The sequence below is a fragment of the Strigops habroptila genome, chromosome 2 (assembly GCF_004027225.2).
Source record: "Strigops habroptila isolate Jane chromosome 2, bStrHab1.2.pri, whole genome shotgun sequence".
Taxonomy (NCBI): Eukaryota; Metazoa; Chordata; class Aves; order Psittaciformes; family Psittacidae; genus Strigops; species Strigops habroptila.
In genome coordinates, this window is record NC_044278.2 from 57,452,844 (window position 1) to 57,473,507 (window position 20,664).

The following is a 20,664-nucleotide window of genomic DNA, read 5'->3' on the forward strand; positions in this document are numbered from 1 at the left end:
CTGAACAGCCATATACAGCTGTTCTAAAGAGACAGACAGACCAATCCCCTACTGACAGAATTTTCCTTTTAGAAAGTGGAATACACAGCTATTGAATATGCAACGAGTACAAACGCTGTATTACTAATGCACCAGTTTGTGCTTGGTTTTGTGTGCATGTATGCGAGAGACAAAATGACAGCATCCCTCCCACTGGGCTGAGGACACTGGCTTTACTCTTACATGGAAGACAGAAGGTTTGCTTTAGAAACTGTACCGTTCAAACCCCAGATTTTCTATTAATATATGCCAAAAATTATTCCTTTTAGAATTTCTAGGTGGGAAATAGCACAGTGTGGATTACCTGGAACCAAGGACTGGAAGGCATCAATCCATCTTTTGGGTCAGCCTCCTTCAATGACTGCTGATGACAGTTGCAGGCAATCCAGCCTGCTAATGGAGTCTGAGAGCAGCTGCTCAGTTGTTGCCCTCTCTGGATTTATTTCTCATTCCCTCTCTTTCAGGGACCAGACTTCTTCACACTTCCCAAATCCCAAAGCTCAACTCAGCACTTAACTTCCAGGTAGATTTCGTGAGCAGACCATCCGATAATGTGGGATCAATCAGTGATCGAAGTATTCCCAGTCAATAATCTAGCATTAACAAAGCGCTGAACAATGCAGATCTTGTTTGGTTACTATTGTCTGCATGCATTTTTTTAATGACTACTTCATGTGAGCATCAAGCACAGACTTAAGCACGAATCATTACTAAAGTTACATGCTGAGTTCATGCATAAGCCCCACAGCTTCAAAAGCTATACATGAACATTTCTCATCTCTTTATTGTATAATACCCTTTCATGGCTAATACATGCCAGACCAGGCACCATTTTGTGATTACTCTAGGCTCAGGAACCTTATTTAGTCACATCCTTACATACACGATCAATTTGCTGTAAGCAATCCCAGGCAACCTGCATCCTTTCTAGACATTGCACATCATTGTCACCTTCTCACCCATCAGCCATGCTGCCACTAGATCGCTGTTGACAAGCTTTGTGCTTTTCAAGCCTGTACAGCTGACATTTGCTTGAGTTGCTGTTCTCTGTACTGTTGACACTCCTAGCTTGCTGACCCAGGTCTTACTATCATGGACACTTCATTATTTAATCTGCACTGCAAAATCACTGAGCTTTACCATAGAATAATTTGTTCCTCACTACTTAAATCACCAGGATATTCCAGTTCTTAAAGAATTTCTAAGTTTCAGCCAAAATAAAATTTTTGGATTAGGATTGTTCATCACAAAGTAATATGCAGATCAAGAATGGAGAGGTTAAGCTTATTAGTACAAAGAGTCTCAAGTTCCCCTTTTATCCAAACCATGCATTCCTGCAAACTCCTTGTGTCAGCACTGGAGTGCGTGTTGCTGTATTACAAGCCAGATGAAGGAAGAGGTCCTAGGAAGGAAGATTAACCTAGAAAAAACATCAGCAGCTGAAATGACATGAAACCACAGACTCTGACTAGGATTTGCATGGAGTTTGTAATGGGGCTATTCACACATGGAACTGAATAACCTCTAATAACGCACCATGCTAGAATCCTCACAAGCCCACGTGTTTCCACACAGCACTCAACTACGTTAGACATGATTTTATATGCCACAGCCTGTTCAACATAATTAGGACTCAGAGATGAGTCCTGCTAAGGCACTCTTAAAAATACTGTTGGAACATTGGTTTCCTAAATGGGATTTCATGCAACTGGATTAGAAAAAAAATAAAGCCCTTTCTAGCATGTTTAGAGAGTTTGTGCATTAAAAAGATCAACTCAAAGCAAGTCTACTTTATGCTTCTAGTAGATTAACAGGCAGCTGTGTACATCTTAAGCTGGTTGCCTTCTCAAGGTGATGTCGTAATACTAGAATTCTATGCAGTTTGCTAGGACTCTAGAAAGAGCACATGCAACTTTCTGATGGACCTCACTTAAAGAAAGAAGAAAAAGCCTGCGGCACTCAGGCCACCTTATCTGAAAGGATGCAAAAGTCAGCGTTAGAATTAAAATAATTTTATTTCAATGTACATGAACAGAAATAAAATATAATTTTTTAAACTTACTTACAGAGATATATTGCTGGGCTGGCCCAATCACAAGTGTTCTCCACTACAAGGTAGCAAGACTGACTAGACGCACTTCACTGCTTTTTGGACCAACTGGATTCAAAGTACCACCTCAAAAGGGTCCTTCAGCACAAAGCAAACTATTTTTTCTTTTATTTTTTTAATGAAAAGAACACTCATCAACTCTTCACCTAGCCAGAAATTTTGCATTGTGTTCCAAGGAAGGCCTCCCTTGAAAACTCTGCCCATTACTGAAGAACAGTACACAGTATACGGCTCTATACCTAAACTTAACAGATCAAGGTTTCTCCCAAATACTTCTCTATTCTACTCTCTTGTACAAAGCATCTGCTATAAAATCCACACATTCACAACCACAGAATTATACAAACCCGTGAACAAGGCTGTTTTCAATATGCTTGTTGCTATGTGCTATTACCCGCTGTATCAGCTTTAACATGCAGCGTACGAAGATGGTAAAAGGGCATTTCTCTTGACCATCTATTTCAGAATTCACAGAGGTTATGACTGTTTTTACAACTTATAGTGCAACGTAGTTTAGTTATTTCATATCATGATATGGCACCATAAGATAAGCAATCATTTGTTAAAATGCATAATTCCTTTACTAATCATTTTGTGGTGCTTTATTAAGTAATAATAGATTTTAAAGGACAACTGGGAGAGGAAGTGATAGGGAAAAATCTTTTTAAAAAGTGTCCATCATCTCCTTTCATGAAGAAAATCAGCAAATAAAAATAAAAATAAAAAAAAAAGCCTTCGAACTGTCAGATTCAAGACAGGCAACAGGAAGTAGTTCTTCACAGAGCACTGAAACTGTGGACTCCTTGCCATATGATACGGATGTTAGGATACTATAAGGATTTAAAGAGATTTTTCTTCCATGATTTTAACCAGCAAATGCTCTCAGATATGGAGTTCCCCATGCCACAGACTGCTTAAAGTATATTCTGGGAAAGCATTGTTATCTCCTCACTCCCTTTTTATTCTTCATTGTGCATCTGCTTTTGGCCACCAAGACTGGATGCCGGGCCAGAGGGACCTTTGGTGTGACTTGGTACAGTTGTTTCTAACAGTTACTTCAAAACACTTCAGAAACTTATACTTAAGACAAAGTTCATCATTTGCCACGGTATTTAATTAGAAGGACTCAGATTTTTTAATTACAAATGACTTCCAAAAGAGGTAAAATAAAATAGTTAAGCTTTTTTCTGCTATGACTCAGTTGTATAAAACTGTATAGAAAAATGAGCATTATGTGCAGATGTAATGAAAAGCAGTAAGCTGTATAAAAAACATTCTTAGAAATGTACCAAGCATAAACAAAAGATGATTTATAAATACATATAGCTGTCATTCTAGTCATCATCAGAATCTGAATCATATTTCTTTCCTCTGATGGTCTTCTTATCCAACTTTGTAAAGCTTGTTCCAAATTTCTTTTGACTTTGAAAAGGTGGGTCCATCAAGTTACCACTAGAGGAAAAGAGTAAGTGAAGGAAAAGGGTAAGACACATTGATTAAAGCCATATTCATGCAGATAGCAAACAGCAGCTCTCATTACCTGTTTTTCCAGAAAAACATTGTAAGAGAACACAACCCGTACTCCCTACAGCCATCCTAAGCAGCACTGTGGTGTTGCTAGCATAGCACATCCTGGACAAAATGGCCTGGGTAACTGTACTTAAGACAGGAGTGTGCACATAAGCAGCAGCTATGAGCAGGGCTCTAGAGAAAAAAAAACCTCTGTGCAAAAGAGCTTTTACTGCAAACTAAAGACTGCCAGATTACAAGAAATGTGTAGACAAGTGATGTGGCTTAGAGGTGGACTTGGCAGTCCTGGGGTAATGGTTGGACTTGATGATCTTGAAGGTCTTTTCCAACCCAGCTGATTCTATGATTATGCAGTAACCAGGGAATCAGAGAGACTTTTCAAAGTAAATGAGAAGCCAGAAGTACAAAAGCAGCTAAAATTTTGTAACAGGGACTTTGGAGTTGAAACAGATAAACTGGGTTTTGTACTGCCAGAAGTCACTTTGTACTATCTCAACCAGACAGAGCAGCTTCCCCACTGGATACTGCACTCCAGCTAGCACACGATGGAGGGATTCATAGCGTGCACGCATACCTTGTAGGACTCCCTCACCAGTGTGCACGCCCAGGGTTTGATGGGAACAGCAGGCACTTGCATAGAGCTGGAGCACCCACGTCTCCTACAGCAGGGGCACACAAGGTGGGGAATACCCTCCCCTTGCTCGGAGAAGGGTGTGCATGCTTTCACTCACATCACCCGTGAGGGGTTTGCATTTAATTGTCAGTGAGTAGGTGAGCAATTAGAACCTTATGGAAATAGCTATGGAAGGATGTTTAGAAATGTGCAATTATTAACATTTTGCAAATAACATTTTGCTGATATTGATCCTCAATCAACAGTTCACTGATTGTCAGCTAATTATGTGTCAGTAATAAGCCAATACACCACTTGAATCCTGATTTTGGTCAATGTGACCTCAAGCTTTTTTCCCAGCTAAATACAATATATTCTTTTACCATCTGCTCTCCACAGGTTGAAGGAAAAGAACTGTTCCTAGGCTCTGAGGAGGACTATCTCCTTTCAGGAGCTCCAGAGTATGGGACATTACAATCAGAGAGTGTGGAAATGCAACACTTGTACACAAATGAATGCTTCCAAGAGATCTCCTGGGCTATGCAGATACTGTGGTTCATTTTGCAAAGCCAGGGTACCAAACTCAGGATCTGGCAGAATGAACAAAGAACGAAACAACTTCCCCACTCCACAATGAGCTCCAAGAGTGGAACACACAGTTCTAGCTTGGTACAACTCCACTGAGAGACTTTTCCTATAAAAGGTTGTTGCTGTTTAGAATATATAGCCAAACTGTCTTTGACTCCTCTGCGTATTTGCTTGTTACTGAACTGTTAAGCCACTATTACCACTTGTTTTAAATTATAGGTTTTAATTTCTTTATAGATTTTCATTCATTTCAGTCATTTTATCTGACGTTCCAACAGCTACTAAATTGAACAGCAGTTTCTTTGACTTTAAGATACAACAATACTTCTTCCAAAAATTTGGAAATTAGAGAGTGAAATAAACTCAGATAATTAATTCAAAATAATAATACCTCCCCCCAAAAAAACCCCACCATTCAAAAGAGCAAAATTAACTTTAAAAGATAATGATGATGTTTTAGCCACACTGGAAAGCAAAGCAGAAAGTTCTGGTAAACAATTCTCCTGTAAAGATAGCTATTGTGGTGACAGGTATCTACTACTACTACCTTCTATCCTATAGTCTTAAATGTGGGATTTCTGATAACTATATTGTAGTGCTACACAAATTATTTATTTGCACTTCTGCAACTTATTTTCACTTTCTGTACTGTTTATTGAAAACCAAAATTCATATTCATGTATGCAGTATGGGCTAGGATGCAGTTTAAGGATAACTTGCTATGTTTTCTGATGGATTAAAAATGCTCAAACTTTACCGCATTGCAAGTGTGACACAAGAATCTGTAGCTGATTTAGAAAGGATTCCATTAGGTGCATGACTCCGAAAGGCCACATTAAAGCACCGTAGCTACTCTGTACACCTCAGGGCAAGAACTGGGTTTATTTTTGTTACTGTACAGAAAGGACAACACAATGCTCATTACTATGTCTCAGTACTCTGCCGAGGAGGTACTCTCTTCCTTCCCTTGCCAAAGTAGGCAGATTAAACAACTGGATTAAACTCCTGTGTGTCAGATGTATACAATGTATCAAAGTTACAAACTATTACAGATTCTCCTGTCTGCGAGCACGTTCTCCTTGCACTGGATCTGAAAATAAAACAATCCCAAACCAGTTAATTACCTGTAATTAATTACATCTGCACAGCCTAATCTCCATTCTAAGGTCTCTGTAGTGAAGTCATCAGTGTTACCGAGATCAGTGAAACCCACAACATAGTCTTGTGTTTTTCCATCTTTTACCAGTGCTAAAGTGGGAAGTACTTTGATGCGCAGTCTCTCACACAAGAAAGGAGACTTCTCAGCATTTAATTTCAAGAATTTTGTCTCAATGTGCTTTTTTGCCAATACAGTCAAATGTCTGTCCATTATTTGGCACCTGTGAAAAACAACCCAAAACATATAAAAGTGTTAGACTCAATAAGATGAAGAATAAGCATTTCAGAGAAAGTTTAAAAGGAACAGTGAAGAGCTAATTCTATCGCATTAACTCCTCAGACATGACCTTTGTAACTAAGAATTTAGTTTCAAGAGAAACTGTGTTTCAAAGGTAGCTGGATTTGATGACTACTAGAATAACAGCCTGGAGCACCTTTATTGCACAATTACACCATCCATTTCTGTAATTTCTTCCTAATTACTCCCACATACATCTGAAAGCCTCTCCCGTTTCTTGAGGCCCACATTTATTGATGAAATTTCCCTCTGACTCCTGCTCTAGCTCACAGCCTGTCAGCTGGAAAAATCCCTCTCTAACAAACTTCACAGTGCCAGAAAAGTGCTCTCAACATGTTACAGCATTTTGGTGTTTTTCAGTCACCACCCCCACAACTGAGACGTGGTAACTCACTGTACAGGAAAATAAAAATAAGTGATTTGCACAGTCTGCTTCAGTAGTGCTACAGGCAAAAATAGTTCGCTTTTCTGTTGCAACGGAATAGGAGTGAGCATACGATTATTGGACAGTAACATGAACTGCTCAAAATACTTGTCAGACGGCAGAGATCTGCAGACTTGTCACCTGCAACCTCAACTTTCTGGATTGTCTTCTTAAAGTGGTTTGACTTAGCTGCGTGAACTCTGTGACGTGACTGTCCTTCGACTCCAGAGGGGAGCCCAGCAGATCAAAAAGCTGGAGCGGGCAAGGATGAAAACAACTTGATAGTGTGGCCGCTAAACCTAACAAGCTAGCTTCAGGCTAGCTGTCAGCATGACACATTTTACAAAGAACTTTCTCTTAAGTTCTTTCTGCTGAGTGGATAGACTTTGTTGATTCAAGAAACTAGAAATGAACAACCCAAATGTGTTCTAATCTGCTTTATCTTCAGAGATAGTCTTTCAAATTCTTTGAGAAAAAGCTAGCCAGATACAACTGCTTCACGTATTTCTGAAGCTTCAACATTTAACTTAGAAAATGTAGGATACAGATGCCTCACTTCGACATAATCCAGCTTTCACCTCTTTCAATTTCTCACATTGAGGCTGTTTCAGTTTATATATATATTCTATAAGCTAGAGAGAACATAACACCTTGGGTGGGGGGTGGCATAACCAACCAACACCAAAACCAGGACAACTGGCTCTTCCTTCAACGAACTACTCTTACTTTGCAACTGCATTTTAACAGAAGATATCAAGACAGACCCACTGAGGAACAGCCTACAAGCCAGAACTTCCGACATTCTTCCAAGGAAGTGGGAGATCTTATTTTAGATTCCTATTCCGAGTCAGGACATATTCTCAGGTCTAGGCATCTCATACCCTAGAAGTGTGACATAATCACAAGGGCACAGGCACAAAGGGAAAGCAGCTGAGCTGCAACTGGTATCCACATCCTCTCAAAATAAAAGGTTAAACTCTGAAGATGTCTAGACTGAAGTTTTTGATTGTATTTTTATTTTTGCTTGTCAGAACTGTCCAGAACAACCAAAGTGATCTATTTGAAATGTTGCTACCATATAATCACTACATTCAGAGACCTGGCTCCCTCAAATAAAATAATGAAACACAGCACTCTCTCAAATACTGTCAAAGAAGTTACTCATTTATATTCTAATTGACTGTTTAACAGAGTATTAATTGTTGTCAGATCATGTTCAGATTAACTGGAATGGGAAAAAAATTAAAAATCAAATGTCTTGAGAAGGGAATGAGATTTGGAAAATGAAGGAATCCGATTACTTTAAAAATGCCTATTTATTTGCAGAATTTGAAAGAAGAAAAGAACATGTCTGTTTCTGTAGACATCTATAAACAAAAGGTTTCTTGAGCACAGCTTATTTACTATACCTGAATGTTGTATCTCTATAGAAATGGCAAACCACGTTTTTACTTTCTTTGACTTCTTGGAAAAAGTCTCTCTCGCTTGGGATTTCTCTGTATTCTCCATGTCCTTTTGAAAGCCACTCCTTTGGGAAAACATAAGAGGAAATAATTAGTAGGGAGTATGTTAGTCCTGCACCTGCATGCAAAATGTACAACTTTTAAGAAAAATTAAAGATGGGACCTGCAGTGGAAACCCATTTCATACTGTAATAGAAGGAGAAACAAATTACTTCTCCCCTTCAGTTCTGTTTTGAAAATACACAAATGCCACTGGGCTAGATGATCTTCTGGGTTGCCTCCTTCTCAGCAACAGACAGGTGGTTCAGCAGTAAGGCTGCCTTACCTATTTGGCAGTACAAATCTTGCAGAGCTGCATAAATTCCTAGAATGCAGCCTCTCAGTAAGACTAGACTAGTTCAAATAGAACACCAATGACAGAAAATTCTCAGCATTTGAAAACTGCTAACTGACGGCTTGGGCTACTCTCTCTAAAATCTTTTTGTACACTCAAAGAACACTTGTCCAGAACTGATTCAAGTCAGTACATGTATTAAAATAGATTTCTTCTATTTTTTTTTTCCTCTATGAAAAAACCAGGGAGAAGAAAGCCTGCTAACTCACCTGCAACAACTTACTTTTATTTATCACAAAACAGATACTGAAGGTATCTTAATAGTAGCGAGGCTTCCAGAAAACCATTCAGGAAACACATTCACACCCTTAGTCAGAAAATGTACGGAAAACCAAAATTTCACAAGCAGGCAACTTCACCTGTCTGATTAGGTGTGCAAATACACACCCAGAAAAAGCTAATGCACTTAAGAGAAAGAAACAAACAAACCAGCTTCTACAATACTGAAAGTTAATTGTAGTGAACTAAACCAAGTACGGATTAAGCAGAATTATCAGAAGTAGAGCAGTATAACAAAACTTGACAAAAAACTTTAGTTTCCAATGTGAGGGGAAGAAATATAGATAAAATCACTGTTCTTGATTTTGCAGTTCTGTCTTAGCAGAGTGGGGGTAAAAAAATCCAAGCACACCAAAAATATCCTGTAAGTTATATTAGCATAGAACAAAATCTCTTGGACATTGTACAGAGGTATGAGCATGAAGAAGCCATCATGGTTCAAATCAAGAAATGACTTATCCTTCAACAGTGGATATGCATTACCTCCCCTCTGCACAATCCTATTCCACAACAGTGTGGCAGCACACACCTTTCACAGGGTAGTATCCTACTTCAAATTTGCATTTGAAAATGCATGAGAACAGTGACATTGCTTCCAGGTAGCAATGGTCAGTGAATACAGACACACACAAATATTTGTATGAGACTCTTTAGCCTATCCTTACTGTAAAGGATCACAGAGGTTGTTCTTAGCTCCTGTTAAAAAACACAAAGCATGCACACATTGACAGATACTTGCTTTCCTTGGTAATTTAAAATTAGTAAGTACAGAAAGGTGAGGAAGAAGAAAAAAATCCCACCCAAACAAAAACCCCCAAACGACTCCAAAACACTTAATTCATATACACAATTTCCCTAGGATTTCCAAGAAGTCTGTTACGCTGTACACATCAAGAGTCTATATTACTACAGGAATTACTTGTTTCTGCTGCTGGGCCTTTTTTAGTGCCTCGAGCCTCCTTTGTTTAAGGCGTTCCAATTCATCTTCATCCATTTGGTCCAGCTTCTGCATTTCAGCATCCAGATGTTCTTCCACAACCTTGGTAGTCTGAAGGATTTCATTCTCCAGAACTTTTTGAAGTATGTCAACAGAGGTATCAGCAGCCATCTTTAACTAGAAAGTGATCTCTTCAGAGCTGTAGAAATAGTGATACATGGAATTAACATTTAAACAAACACTTAACTAAAAGCCTGACCTCTCTTACTTGCAATTCACACTGCAGACAAACAAAACAAGAAAAGAAAAAATTTGAAGATAACAGATACTTCTTTTCTATAGTGCAATCCCCTCTGGAGAATACCTTCTCATTGAACACAGATGGCAACAAAGATACCAGTCAAGCCCTCTTCTCTCAGTCCCAACAGCAGCTGTTGCAAGCACAAAGGAACCTGAAATTCCTTGTCAATATAAAGAAGTAGAATTCCTCAGTTCCAAAGAACTCTCATGCCAAGCCAGAGCCATGTACCTTTAATAAACATTCTGAAACTAAAAGATATAATCGGAAAGCTCCAAGCTGATGGGAGGAGGTGTAAGATGTCTCAGAGTAAGTCTAAGCAATGCTCAGTCTGTAAGTATCCACTAGAAGTTTAAATGCAATTACTTTAAGTACCTGATGCAGATTAACATATTTAAATCTGAATTAACACTCCTCAGCTAAAGAAAGACAAGGCGCTCAACAGCAAATGGTTTAGGGCAGTACACTGCTTCAATTAGTACAACAAAGCTGCTATTGCAAACAACAGCCTATGGCAGCCAGCAAAAGGATTTAAAAACTCCCAACAACTACTTAATTGCTGTGAGAAGAAACACAGCTAAAATAATTTTTCTGTAAAGGTCTCCCTGCCCAAACACTTCGAAATGCACAAGTACTAAGACTGGGGTACATGAAGAGCTGGGGCAATGTAATTGATTGTTCTCCCCAACAAGCTTACACTACAAAAAATCATCACTGTCACGAATGATGGCTTTGAAACAGGGACAGTGCACAGTCACCCTAATCAGATTCTCAACCTGCAGGACATGGATTTGATGTGAATTTTGGTTCCAGATTACTCTTGGCTGTATTTCAAACCAGCCAAACTACCAGTGCCATTGGCTTTGTAAAACACCTTGCATGCCGAGGCAAGAAAGCTTTTTGAATAGCGATGGGCAAAGTACCAACATCACGGCAGCACTCCAAGTGCAATGCAACCTCAGCAGTGCTGAGCCTGCTGCCACACTCCACACGTGTCACTGCCACACTTGCTCTGACCTGCAGCACCTCATCTTGACTCCCTCTCACTGAAGCTGCTAACTGCCAAGTCTCTCCGTAAGTGTTTTCTATCTCCTTTTCTTGCATTTCCACAGGAAATAAGAATCTTGCTAGCGCACACCAGAAGCCGCTAGGTATTCAGAAGAGGGAGGGAGCACTGCTCAGCTGAGGCACAGGGAGGCTCGTCCTCCAACCAAACAGGAAGGAAAACAGAAGATCAGCGCCAGCCAGTCCCTACCACAGCCTGAGCGCCCCTGAGGGCTCCCGGCTCCCCCAGCCGCGGAAGCCTGGGTGCCAGTAGGTATCTCCTACCCGGCAAGGGGACTGCGCCCGAGGCTCGCTCGGGGGGGGCTCAGCACCGCTGACGGTGCCGCGGTCCTGCCCGCTCCGCAGGGAGGGGCGCTGGGGGCCCGGCCCGCAACGCCACCGAGGGGCGCCGGGGGGTGAGGAGGGGGGGCCGCTACAGACAACGGACCCACCCGCACACACCCACCCACTCACTCCCCTCCTCTTACGAGCTATTCTTCTTACGAAGAAGAGCCTCCCCCCCTCCCAGCCCCGGCGCCCCCCACCGCAAGCGGCCACACCGCGGCACACGGCCGCCACTCACCCCTCCTCTCCTTCTGCCGCCGCCGCCGCGCCCCCCGCCCCGCTCCCCGCCCCACACCGGCCGCACCCCGCCGCCGTCTCGCGAGAGAGCACGCGGAGCTGCCCGCCGCGCTCATTGGCCGCGCAGCGCGCGTGCGCCGCGGTGCAGGCGGGAGCAGCAGCAGCAGCAGCGGGCGGGGGTCAGTGTGCCTGCCCCACGGCACGGGCGGGCGCAGCCGCGCACCCACCTCTTCCGCGCCGCTGTTCCGCACCGGCGGGGTTACCACCGCAGGGCGCCCGTCCCGTCCCGTCAGCAGTCGCGCTGCTCCCGGCGTTGCGCAGCGGCTTTCTCTACCTTCCCCTCCCGTGACTCGCCGGACGGGCGCGTAGGAACCAGGGCCGAGCGACTCTGGGGCGGGACAGGACACGCCCCCTCGCTGCCAAGCCCCTCCCGTTCCTTCGCCTCAGCGTGAGGCGGTTGTAAACGGTTGCCGAGTGGGGTCGCCGGCGGGACTCCTTCTCAGGGATTCCTTCTCTGGGTTTGGGGCGTGTGAGGCCGAGGCCGAGCCTCCGCAGGGAGTCGGGGCGCGGCAGGGTCATAACGGCCGGGAGCCGCGGGGCTGGGCCCCTCGAGCGATGCCGTGAGGTAAGGGCGCCTCGGTGAGGGCAGGCGGGCTCGGGCGGGCGCTCCGGCAGGCCCCGCGAGAGGAGGAGGGCCGTGCTGCAGCAGCCGGGGCTTGTCTCTCTGCTCTTGTTGCAAGTGCGCTGGAAGGTGCGCAGGTTTAAATAACGGGATATTAAAGTGTGTTTAAAAAAACCCCAAGTGTTCTGTTTTCTTGTTTCCTGGAAATCTGACTCGGCGGTACTGAACTGTGCTGATGGGGAAGGTGAGGCGGGAAGATAAACTTCTGGTCTTATCTGCAGGGTGCCCGGGGGTGGGAGGGCTGATAAGGAATACAGCTGTGTGAAGGCAGAGAGAAGTAGGAACTGAGGGTTTTAGGGAGAGAAACAAGATGGAGGTGGTGATCCTGAGGCGGAAAGATGAAGAGAACAATGAGGCTTGCTCTGGTGGCAAAGGGAATTACTGTAACGGGGCGATGACTTTGATTCATGCTTTGCCAAGAAAGGATGGACCAGATGATCCTTGAGGTCCCTTCTAACCTGGTGTTCTATGATTCTATGACAATGACAGAAAACATGCAGCTCTCGAAGCATATTAAATACTGTCAGGTCTGAGATCCCCATGATCATTGTTATTCCTGCCCCATCTTTCTTTGCTCTTGAGAAATGTTGCCAAAAGGAGACGGGATTGTAACTGAGAGCCCCCCCTCATAATATGCTGTGCTGGATGTCTGACTTCTGTGCCACATTTCTGAGTCTACGTCCCGCCTTCTCCTGTCCCACAGCAGCAGTGTCCAGGCTCTCCTGTGAGACAGCGCAGCACTGTTTCAGCTCCTGTGCTGTTGCTTGGAGGGGAAAGGGAGGAAAAGCTCTGTGTGCTGAGGAATGTGGCGAAGAGGGAAGGAAACACCCTGCCGAGGTTGCTGCCCAGCAGCCCAACTCCCTGCCAGGGAACCTCTCCTGTCAGTGGAGCTGGGTTTGATCCTTCACACCGAGGTACAACCCAGCCCTGCCTGCTCCATGCCCCTGCTTTGGTGGGAGGCCAGTCACCCCAGGGCAGACGGTGCCATTTGGTTGTTCACACCTCACCTCTGTGGGGGTAAGTGCTGGGGATGACGGACCAGCGAAGCCGTGAGCAAAGGAAGGATGCCAAGGTGCATGGAGCAGTGCCCACGCCTGCTCGCTGTGCGCCCTGAAAGCTTTCCCCTTAACCCCTCCATCCACCCAGCTGGACCTAGCTGTCCTGTTCGCCGCTGGGTGGAAGCTTCCCAAATGTGTTTACCTTGGCTATCCGGTTGTTTTTTTTATGGCCAAGCAGGCAGCAAATGTGGCCCTCTGGGGAGGTGGAACGGAACCTGCTTAGACCTTTGCCAGGGCTGCCTGGAGAACCAAACTGATGGAAGCAAAGCCGATGTTGCTGCATCTGGTCAATGCAAGCCTTGAGAGCAGCCATCAGGTATTGGAACAGGCTGCCCAGGGAAGTGGTGGAATCACTGTCCATGGAAGAGTTCCAAAAACATGAGTCCCTCAGTGACATGGTTTAGAGGTGGTCTTGGCAGCCCTGGGGTGAAGGTTGGACTTGGTGATCTTAAAGCTGTTTTCCAACCTGGTTGATGATACGATTCCTCCCCTCGGTCCCGGTCCCAGAGGTGCCGCCTGTTCCCCCTCCGGCCGGCAGGGGGCGCTGGCGCACGGAGGCGCTGCTCTGTGGGCTCGGCGGCGGCCGCCGCTGGTCGCGGGGCAGGCCGGGACGGCGGTGGAGGCGGGGCGGGCGCGTGCGCGGCGTGCGGCAGGGGCGGGCGGCGGCGGCGGTGGGGGCGGCGGCGTTCCCCATATGCACGGGGCTGCGCGCGGGCGGGCGGGCAGCGCGAAGGTGCGGGGCGCGCGCCGGGGCCGCCGCCATGGGCAAGAAGCAGAAGAACAAGAGCGAGGACAGGTAGGGCGGACGGCGGCGCCTCGCCTCGACCCCCTTTCCCCGGGCTGCTGGCATCGGTGGCGGTGAGCGCCGGTGTTGCGGCGCTGAGTCAGGCCCTGCCGGGGCTCGCGGCCTCGTCGGAGGTGGCGGACAGGCGGGCCGCGCTAGGCCGGGTTCGGCCTGGCCCGGCGGACGTTGGTCGGGCGGAAGGCCCGGTCGTGCTCTTCACCCGGCGGAATTGTACTGGCTGTGCGAGCGGGCCCGACCGGCACCGGAGGCCTGAGGACACGGCGGCCGCAGGGCGGGGCGGGCGGGCGGCGGCGGGAGAAACTTGTTGGTTGGCGCTGGAGCGGCTGCGTTGCTGCCGCCGCCGCCGTCTCCTGTGCGCTCTCTGCACGCTGCTGCCCTGAGCCTCGCCCGGGCTCTCTGGAGCTTGTCCGGGAGCAGCGGCAGCCGGTTGTGAGAGCCTATCTCGGTGGTCAGCTAAAAACAGCTGTTTGGTGCAGTGGCAGTGCCTGAAGTGTTTGAGTTTTACTTTATTTTTTAACGGGAGACAGTGCTGTAGGTCACACTGTAACTTAGTGACTTGTACATGTTTAAGGTATTTTAGGTATTTTAGTGATTATAAGGTAAGAGGATCACTTCTGTGGCTGTGTGCATGTTATCTTGGGTACTGCCCATCTGTGAACTTTTTTTGTGTGTAAGGATTCTTATAATGGCAGCTGTATTAACCATATGGAACACTGACTGAATGACGTTGTGTGTATATGCAGCAGCAGGAGAGAACATATTGTTACTTGTCACTATAAAATAATAAACACAACTATAGAATCAATTTGGAGAGTGGTTTTAGTTGTTAATACTGTCAGGGAGTTAAATGAGAACTGACATCTTCAAATGTGTTTGAATTGGAAATGACAACTTTTTCTTACCTAGACTGCTCAGTTTGTGTATCCTTTTTGAGTCATTGTTTCTCTTATGAAAGTACTTCCTATGATGGCTGTTTCACAAAATAGTTTTTTCTCTCAAGGCATTCTTTGCTACCTAGACGTGTATCGTATTAAGATGTTGATGTTAGCAACTTAAAGTTGTTACCCTTTACCAGGTTAGGGTGCAGACTGTTTTTGTTTCTCTGGTCCTTTCAGGGTAATGAGTATTTCACTAGTGAAGAGTTCTGCTTGTCTTGACTATTTTTCCTCACACTTTTTGCCGTACCACATATGCCGCTTCATAGTGTCTTTTGTTATCAGCTTGTATTTCACAGGTATATCTCGGGAGCAGCTCTGGTGAGGAAATGAGTCAAGTATGATTTGAGAAAGAAGAAGGAAGGGTTGGATCTTTGTGCTCAAAGGAAAGGAGGCCTAGTGCTTGTCTTCGCACTTAGTGTGGTAAATGCCAGAGTCATGTAGAAGCCTTTGGGTGCTGAGGCACTGCTGCTCGGGGCCCTTCCAGTGGCAGTGGCTGGTGTGCGGGGGATACTTTGAGAGTCTTGGTGCCTACTGGATACCTTATTCTCTTTGTGTATCTCTGAATGTATTTCTGCGTGTCTGTAAATTACTGACCATGGGCCTCTCTCGGGTGCTGTGCACAAAATCTCATTTGTGTCAGAAAAAGGGAGGCATACCTTAAAAGAGAGGCCAAGAATTTGTTGTTAGAATAACTGAAATCCTGAGAGCCTAATGATTGTTAATTCAGATCTAATTGTTAGGAAAAAAGAGAACAGTAATTCAGTTGAAGTAGTTACATGCACCCTCTCACTGCAGCTCTTAGTTTTAGGATTTCATCCTGGTGATGGTAGGCTGTTATGGCGAGTTGTCAGCATCGATGCCCTTCACAAGGAGCAATATGATTGTTCATGTTGATGGTTTCATCTTCCTCGCTCTAGGATCCACCTAAGATTGTTTTTATATGCTTGCTAATGTGCCTTTGCTCTTCATTGGTTTGCAGCTCTGTGTCACGTCCAAATATGTAAAAGACACCGTGTACTGGATAATACTTCTTTCTTGTTTATTACCCCTAAAAACGGTTTTGTCCAGGCCTGTGTTTCTCTTGGCCAATTGCTGGTGAGTTGTGGGGTGTCCAGCGCTGAGTCCTGTACAAGCTGTCCCTGTTTATCCATGCCTGCATGCCTCTCCTCTCCATGCTGTGCATCCACTTCTCAAGGCCTCTGCTGCTGTATCAGGCCTGTGTTTCTCTACACTACATCATTGTTGTAAAGCTGTGAATATCTCATTCTGTACAGAGCAACTGCTTGTTACTGCTCTCTATATGGAACTCTGGTTGCAGCCTGCCTGGGTAAACAAAAGTAGAAGCAATTAGGCATAGGCACCTGGTCAATTAGAGAAATTGCTGTCACAGCTAAATCGAGGAACAGTTGCAGGCAGGTCAAGAAAAGTTCAGCCAAAGTAGCCTGACAAAGTAGCTGCGGTCCTAAGGCCTTGCAAATGCAGTGTTGAGCTTATTGACTGCTACTAGCAGTGACAATACAGTGTCACAGGGCCACATGACTATGGCGATGGGAGGGATGACGTGAAAGAATTTAAACAGATATGTGTTTAAGAAGGACAGGATGGTTAGACTGGGTGTATTTTATAGCAGAGAGTTTGGGGGTTGGGAGTGAGAACAGACCTGGAAAGCCAGTGACGTTTTGAATAGGCTCCCTCTGCAGAGGTACTGTGATCATCTGGTGGTGTCGGTTCTAGCTGACATCACTGTGAATGTCAGGCTCCCTCGAGGGAGGGAGAGGCAGCATCACATATTTGCATCTGTAGCTTGAAGTTGGACTTTAGCATTCCCCATCAGTCTCCCTTCTATTCCCAGTAGAGTGAGAAGACTGGTTGTGTGTAATCAAAGGCTTCCAGTCAGTTTTGCCTCCTGCATCTTCAGTTCTCTGCTACACAGTGTTAATTGTTTCCTTTTCTGTTTCTTGTTTCCCCAACAATTATGTTACAATCCCTTACGTTCCTTTTGACTGCAGCTCCCAAAGCATGTGGCAGCTCACGGACATAACTTGCAGTGCAGATGCACTTGCATGTGGGGAGATGCACATGGTGTGTCTGTGTTGTGAATATTGGTTCGAGAATGGATGTGGCAGAAGGAGATTTCCTGCTTGTTTTCTGACATACTGAGACAAGTTATGGAAGGTACATGTCATCTTTACTGTGCTTTTCTCCCTTCACTCACATAGCTTTGTCTTTTGTTGCGTGGTTTACTCCTCCCTTGTTTCTGCTGAATACAGAGGAGGTCATACTGGTGAGTGTCAATATATGTCTTGGAAGTGTGCTCGTAAATGATGGTGAGAATGAATTTTGTCATGGGAACAAGGCGTAAGTATATAGGGATAAGACCCTGCGTGAGATGATAGCTGTGGTGAGCAGGGAAAGAATGGCAGCGCAGGATTGTTGCCTGTTAGGAATACAGATTGTTACCTGAACAGGTACACCTACAAACCTGTTTCTACTGTACCAGCACTTTCGTTACATTCCTCTGGAACTCTGTTATTGACTCCTGCTGCTTGTTTGCTGTGCATCTGTCAGTAAAGAACATATTTATCTAGAATGGTCAGATATATGGTCACTGTAGGAAAAACTCAGTGTGGTGTGTAAGAGAGGCGCTTTGTAAAGGTGGAGAGTGCCTTGGGTCATAAATAGCTCCTAAGCCATGTGGAAGTTTTGCTTCCTCTTTGGAATTTTTATGGTTGTGTTAATCACTCATTTTTGAATGAAATGTCATAGCAAATTTTTTTTTTTTTTTTTTTTTTTAAAGAGGTATTTTTGTTTTCAGGCTTTCCTAATGGAAGAGTAGGTGTTCTAATGTGTAGTCTAGCTCCTCTCAGGAGTAATAGGCTTTGGTTCTTGGGTAGAGCTGTAATGGAAGAAGCTATGTCAAGGTTCTACCCTGCTGTCTTTGTGAATTTAGTATAGGATTATTATTATTTATTTTTTCTTTAATGTGTGGGAAGAAAGGCTGCTGTAAACTATAGAACTGTGCTTTGAATTCAAGCTTCAAGCTGCTGCTGTAGATTACCAAGTAAGTGTGCTATGTGCTATATGATATAAGTTATTTCCTGCATAGAATACAGACCTTTTCACCTCGATGGTGTTAGCTTTTCATATGATTTTACTCTTCTCTCAGCTGTAAGTCATCTTCCTCTTAGTAGCTTTCCTTAGTTTCCAGTAGGTAGTCTTTAGGTGTGTTTATTCTTGTGCCCTTTAATATTGTGAACTGTTGCGTAGGCATACCACTCTGATCATTCATGCATATTGCTTTAGAAGTTACAGGTGCCAGCTGTGATTCTGCAGCCAAGAGTGAACACTGCTGCTAAATTAAGACACAGAGTGCTGTTGCTGATGCTATATATTGCTTTCTTATCTACAAATTAAACTCCTGGCATTGTCTACTAGTTGTTCTATTTGGCTCTCTCTTATTAGTCTGTTAAGTAACATCTTCTTAATGTTGTGTAGGAAAGTTCTGTGAAAGCTAGGAAGCGTTCAAATACCTGTAGTTCAGAAACATTCTATACATTAGAAAATATAACTGTCTGTCCTCAAACATATTTCCACAAGCAAAGCTTTTGCAGCTCCATCGGAGAACAGCTGATAAACCCTTGAAATCCCTGTTTTGCAGTTCTCATCTAGAAAATGCTAGGATTTTGTACTGAAAGATGAAGTAATGCAAAATAATTTCTCCATTACAGAAATTTGTTGGCCTGTTCTATGCAAATACGTATTTGTTTCCCCAGCCTATAGCTTTTAATGCAGGCCTTTCATATTTAAAAGAAAACTATTTTTATAGGTTTGGATTTTTTTTTTTTTTTTTTTTTAAACAAAGCATCATCGTAACAAAACTGTCAGGATCTTCAAATATTTGTGGTAATGGTATCATAAACCAAAAACACTGCAGTACACTAAGTAGATTGTTAGAAGCAGCTTTTCTTGTAGAAACCTCAATTCTTTTCATCTGTTACTTCCATGAAGGCACCTAAACCTTATGTATAAGTAACCTGTTCATGAAAAGAATGAAAATAGTACATTGCAAGCCAGAGGAACTGCGGACACTGTTCTTCCAGTGCTCTGAAGATCTCTGGCAAGCCGTGCTCAGAATAGAAAGGTTTATGGCAAGTTAAACTTCGCTGCTGTTGTCGACACTCATCAAGCCAGACAAGCTGACAGTTCTACATACCTTTGCTGGTTTTAATTGTCATGTTTTTCTGACTCTGGGCTCATGTGTGTCGCTGTACATTTGTTCTCTACTGTTCAGCACTTTAAAGCTGCCTGGGAGTGAAGGTTACAATTTGGGATGAAATCTCCTGTTCAGTAGCTTTTAATGCTTGCATAATATTCCTGTTCTGCCTCCCTTTGGCTCCCTCCACAAAAACAGTCCCCCTGCGTGGTGGAGGAAATAATTTTTCTGGACGCAAATTATGTGTGCATGTAATTAACACAGTCATTAAGTTTGTCTTGCTGAAAAAGTACAGCGCAGCCTGGGTGTTTGATCTGAAAGCAGCTGCTGTCTTACACAAGATGGGTGTTTTGATGATCCTAGTGTTTGCAGCACCGATGACTTATTGTTCCTGTATATAAATTTTTTCTTCTACAGTAGTCTAGTGGAGATTTTGAACATGAATCTGCTCTCTTAAAACTGATAGGTGCTTCTTTAGTTTGATGCTTCTTAGATTGATGCTGTAAGATGAAGTATGGTTTTTAATTATAGTTAATATAGGTGGGCATCCTTTGCTCTTCAGGATCATAGACAATCTAAAGTGTATTTCATGAAGTGTTCTAAATGTTATTTTTGTGATTTGTTTTGATTTTATACAATGAGATACATAGGATGTGGAAGTTGTAAAACAGTGGACTTGGAGGTAATTTCTGTTATCTTTGTACTTTTTCTAAACAAACAAAACCTAAAAGAACTAGTTCAATGAAGGCCAAACACTAGTTCTTTTGTGTTTCTTATTCCATGCTTTTAGTCACCTGGCTCTATTGGGAGCTAAAACTTCAACTAAATCTTGAAGAACTGCAGAGCCGGCTACTAGTCACTACAGAAGCTTCTTATGTTGAAGTTTTGCTATATCTTTGTTCATATGCAAATTTTGGGTCACGGTGAGCTTTTATAAAGGAGACTTTCTGTTTTTCTAGAATCTGTTGGGGTTAAAGGTTGTTTTCTATGTCTCTTTCAGGTGGTTTTGCTTAGCTGATAGTTATGCCACTCTTCTTTTTCCCCAGCCAAACTTGAAAGAGAAGGCATGACTCTTTAATATTAAAAATGGAATCATTGTCTGGGGAGCCTGAGTAAAAAGCAGTTATGCTTTTAGTCAAATTTCACTTCCTTGCTGTCTCATGTAATTAGGAAGCCTCACCAGCTTCCTTCATCTGGGAGAAACAGCTAAG

The 20,664-nt window shown here is 43.8% G+C and overlaps 2 protein-coding genes across 8 annotated transcripts in view; one reads left to right on the forward strand and one right to left on the reverse strand.

Annotated features, from left to right (window-relative positions):
- Positions 1-2,035: 2,035 nt before the first annotated feature.
- TXNDC9 (thioredoxin domain containing 9) lies at positions 2,036-12,548 on the reverse strand. 3 transcript variants are annotated; one of them, XM_030475867.1, is made up of 5 exons: positions 11,985-12,548; positions 9,816-10,032; positions 8,170-8,288; positions 6,005-6,259; positions 2,036-3,601 (listed from the first exon to the last, which is right to left on the reverse strand). In XM_030475867.1, exons 2-5 carry the CDS (start codon positions 10,002-10,004, stop codon positions 3,484-3,486), a joined length of 681 nt encoding a protein of 226 aa, XP_030331727.1. In that variant the 5' UTR covers positions 10,005-10,032; positions 11,985-12,548; the 3' UTR covers positions 2,036-3,483. The 3 variants fall into 3 exon arrangements, with proteins under 3 accessions (XP_030331727.1, XP_030331726.1, XP_030331728.1); XM_030475866.1 differs by having other exon boundaries at positions 12,200-12,252; XM_030475868.1 differs by lacking the exon at positions 11,985-12,548 and adding an exon at positions 11,759-11,842.
- EIF5B (eukaryotic translation initiation factor 5B) overlaps positions 12,299-20,664 on the forward strand; it is a 38,543-nt gene continuing 30,177 nt past the window's right edge. For 3 of the 5 annotated variants that reach the window (XR_003989974.1, XR_003989975.1, XM_030475860.1), the window contains exon 1: positions 14,121-14,293. Coding sequence is in view for 2 of the 5 variants with exons in the window: in XM_030475860.1 (XP_030331720.1) it covers positions 14,259-14,293 (35 nt within the window). In the remaining 3 variants the exon portion in view is untranslated. Of the gene's footprint in view, positions 12,383-13,772; positions 13,814-14,120; positions 14,294-20,664 lie in introns of those variants that run through there. The other 2 variants (XM_030475863.1, XM_030475862.1) reach the window with 2 other exon arrangements.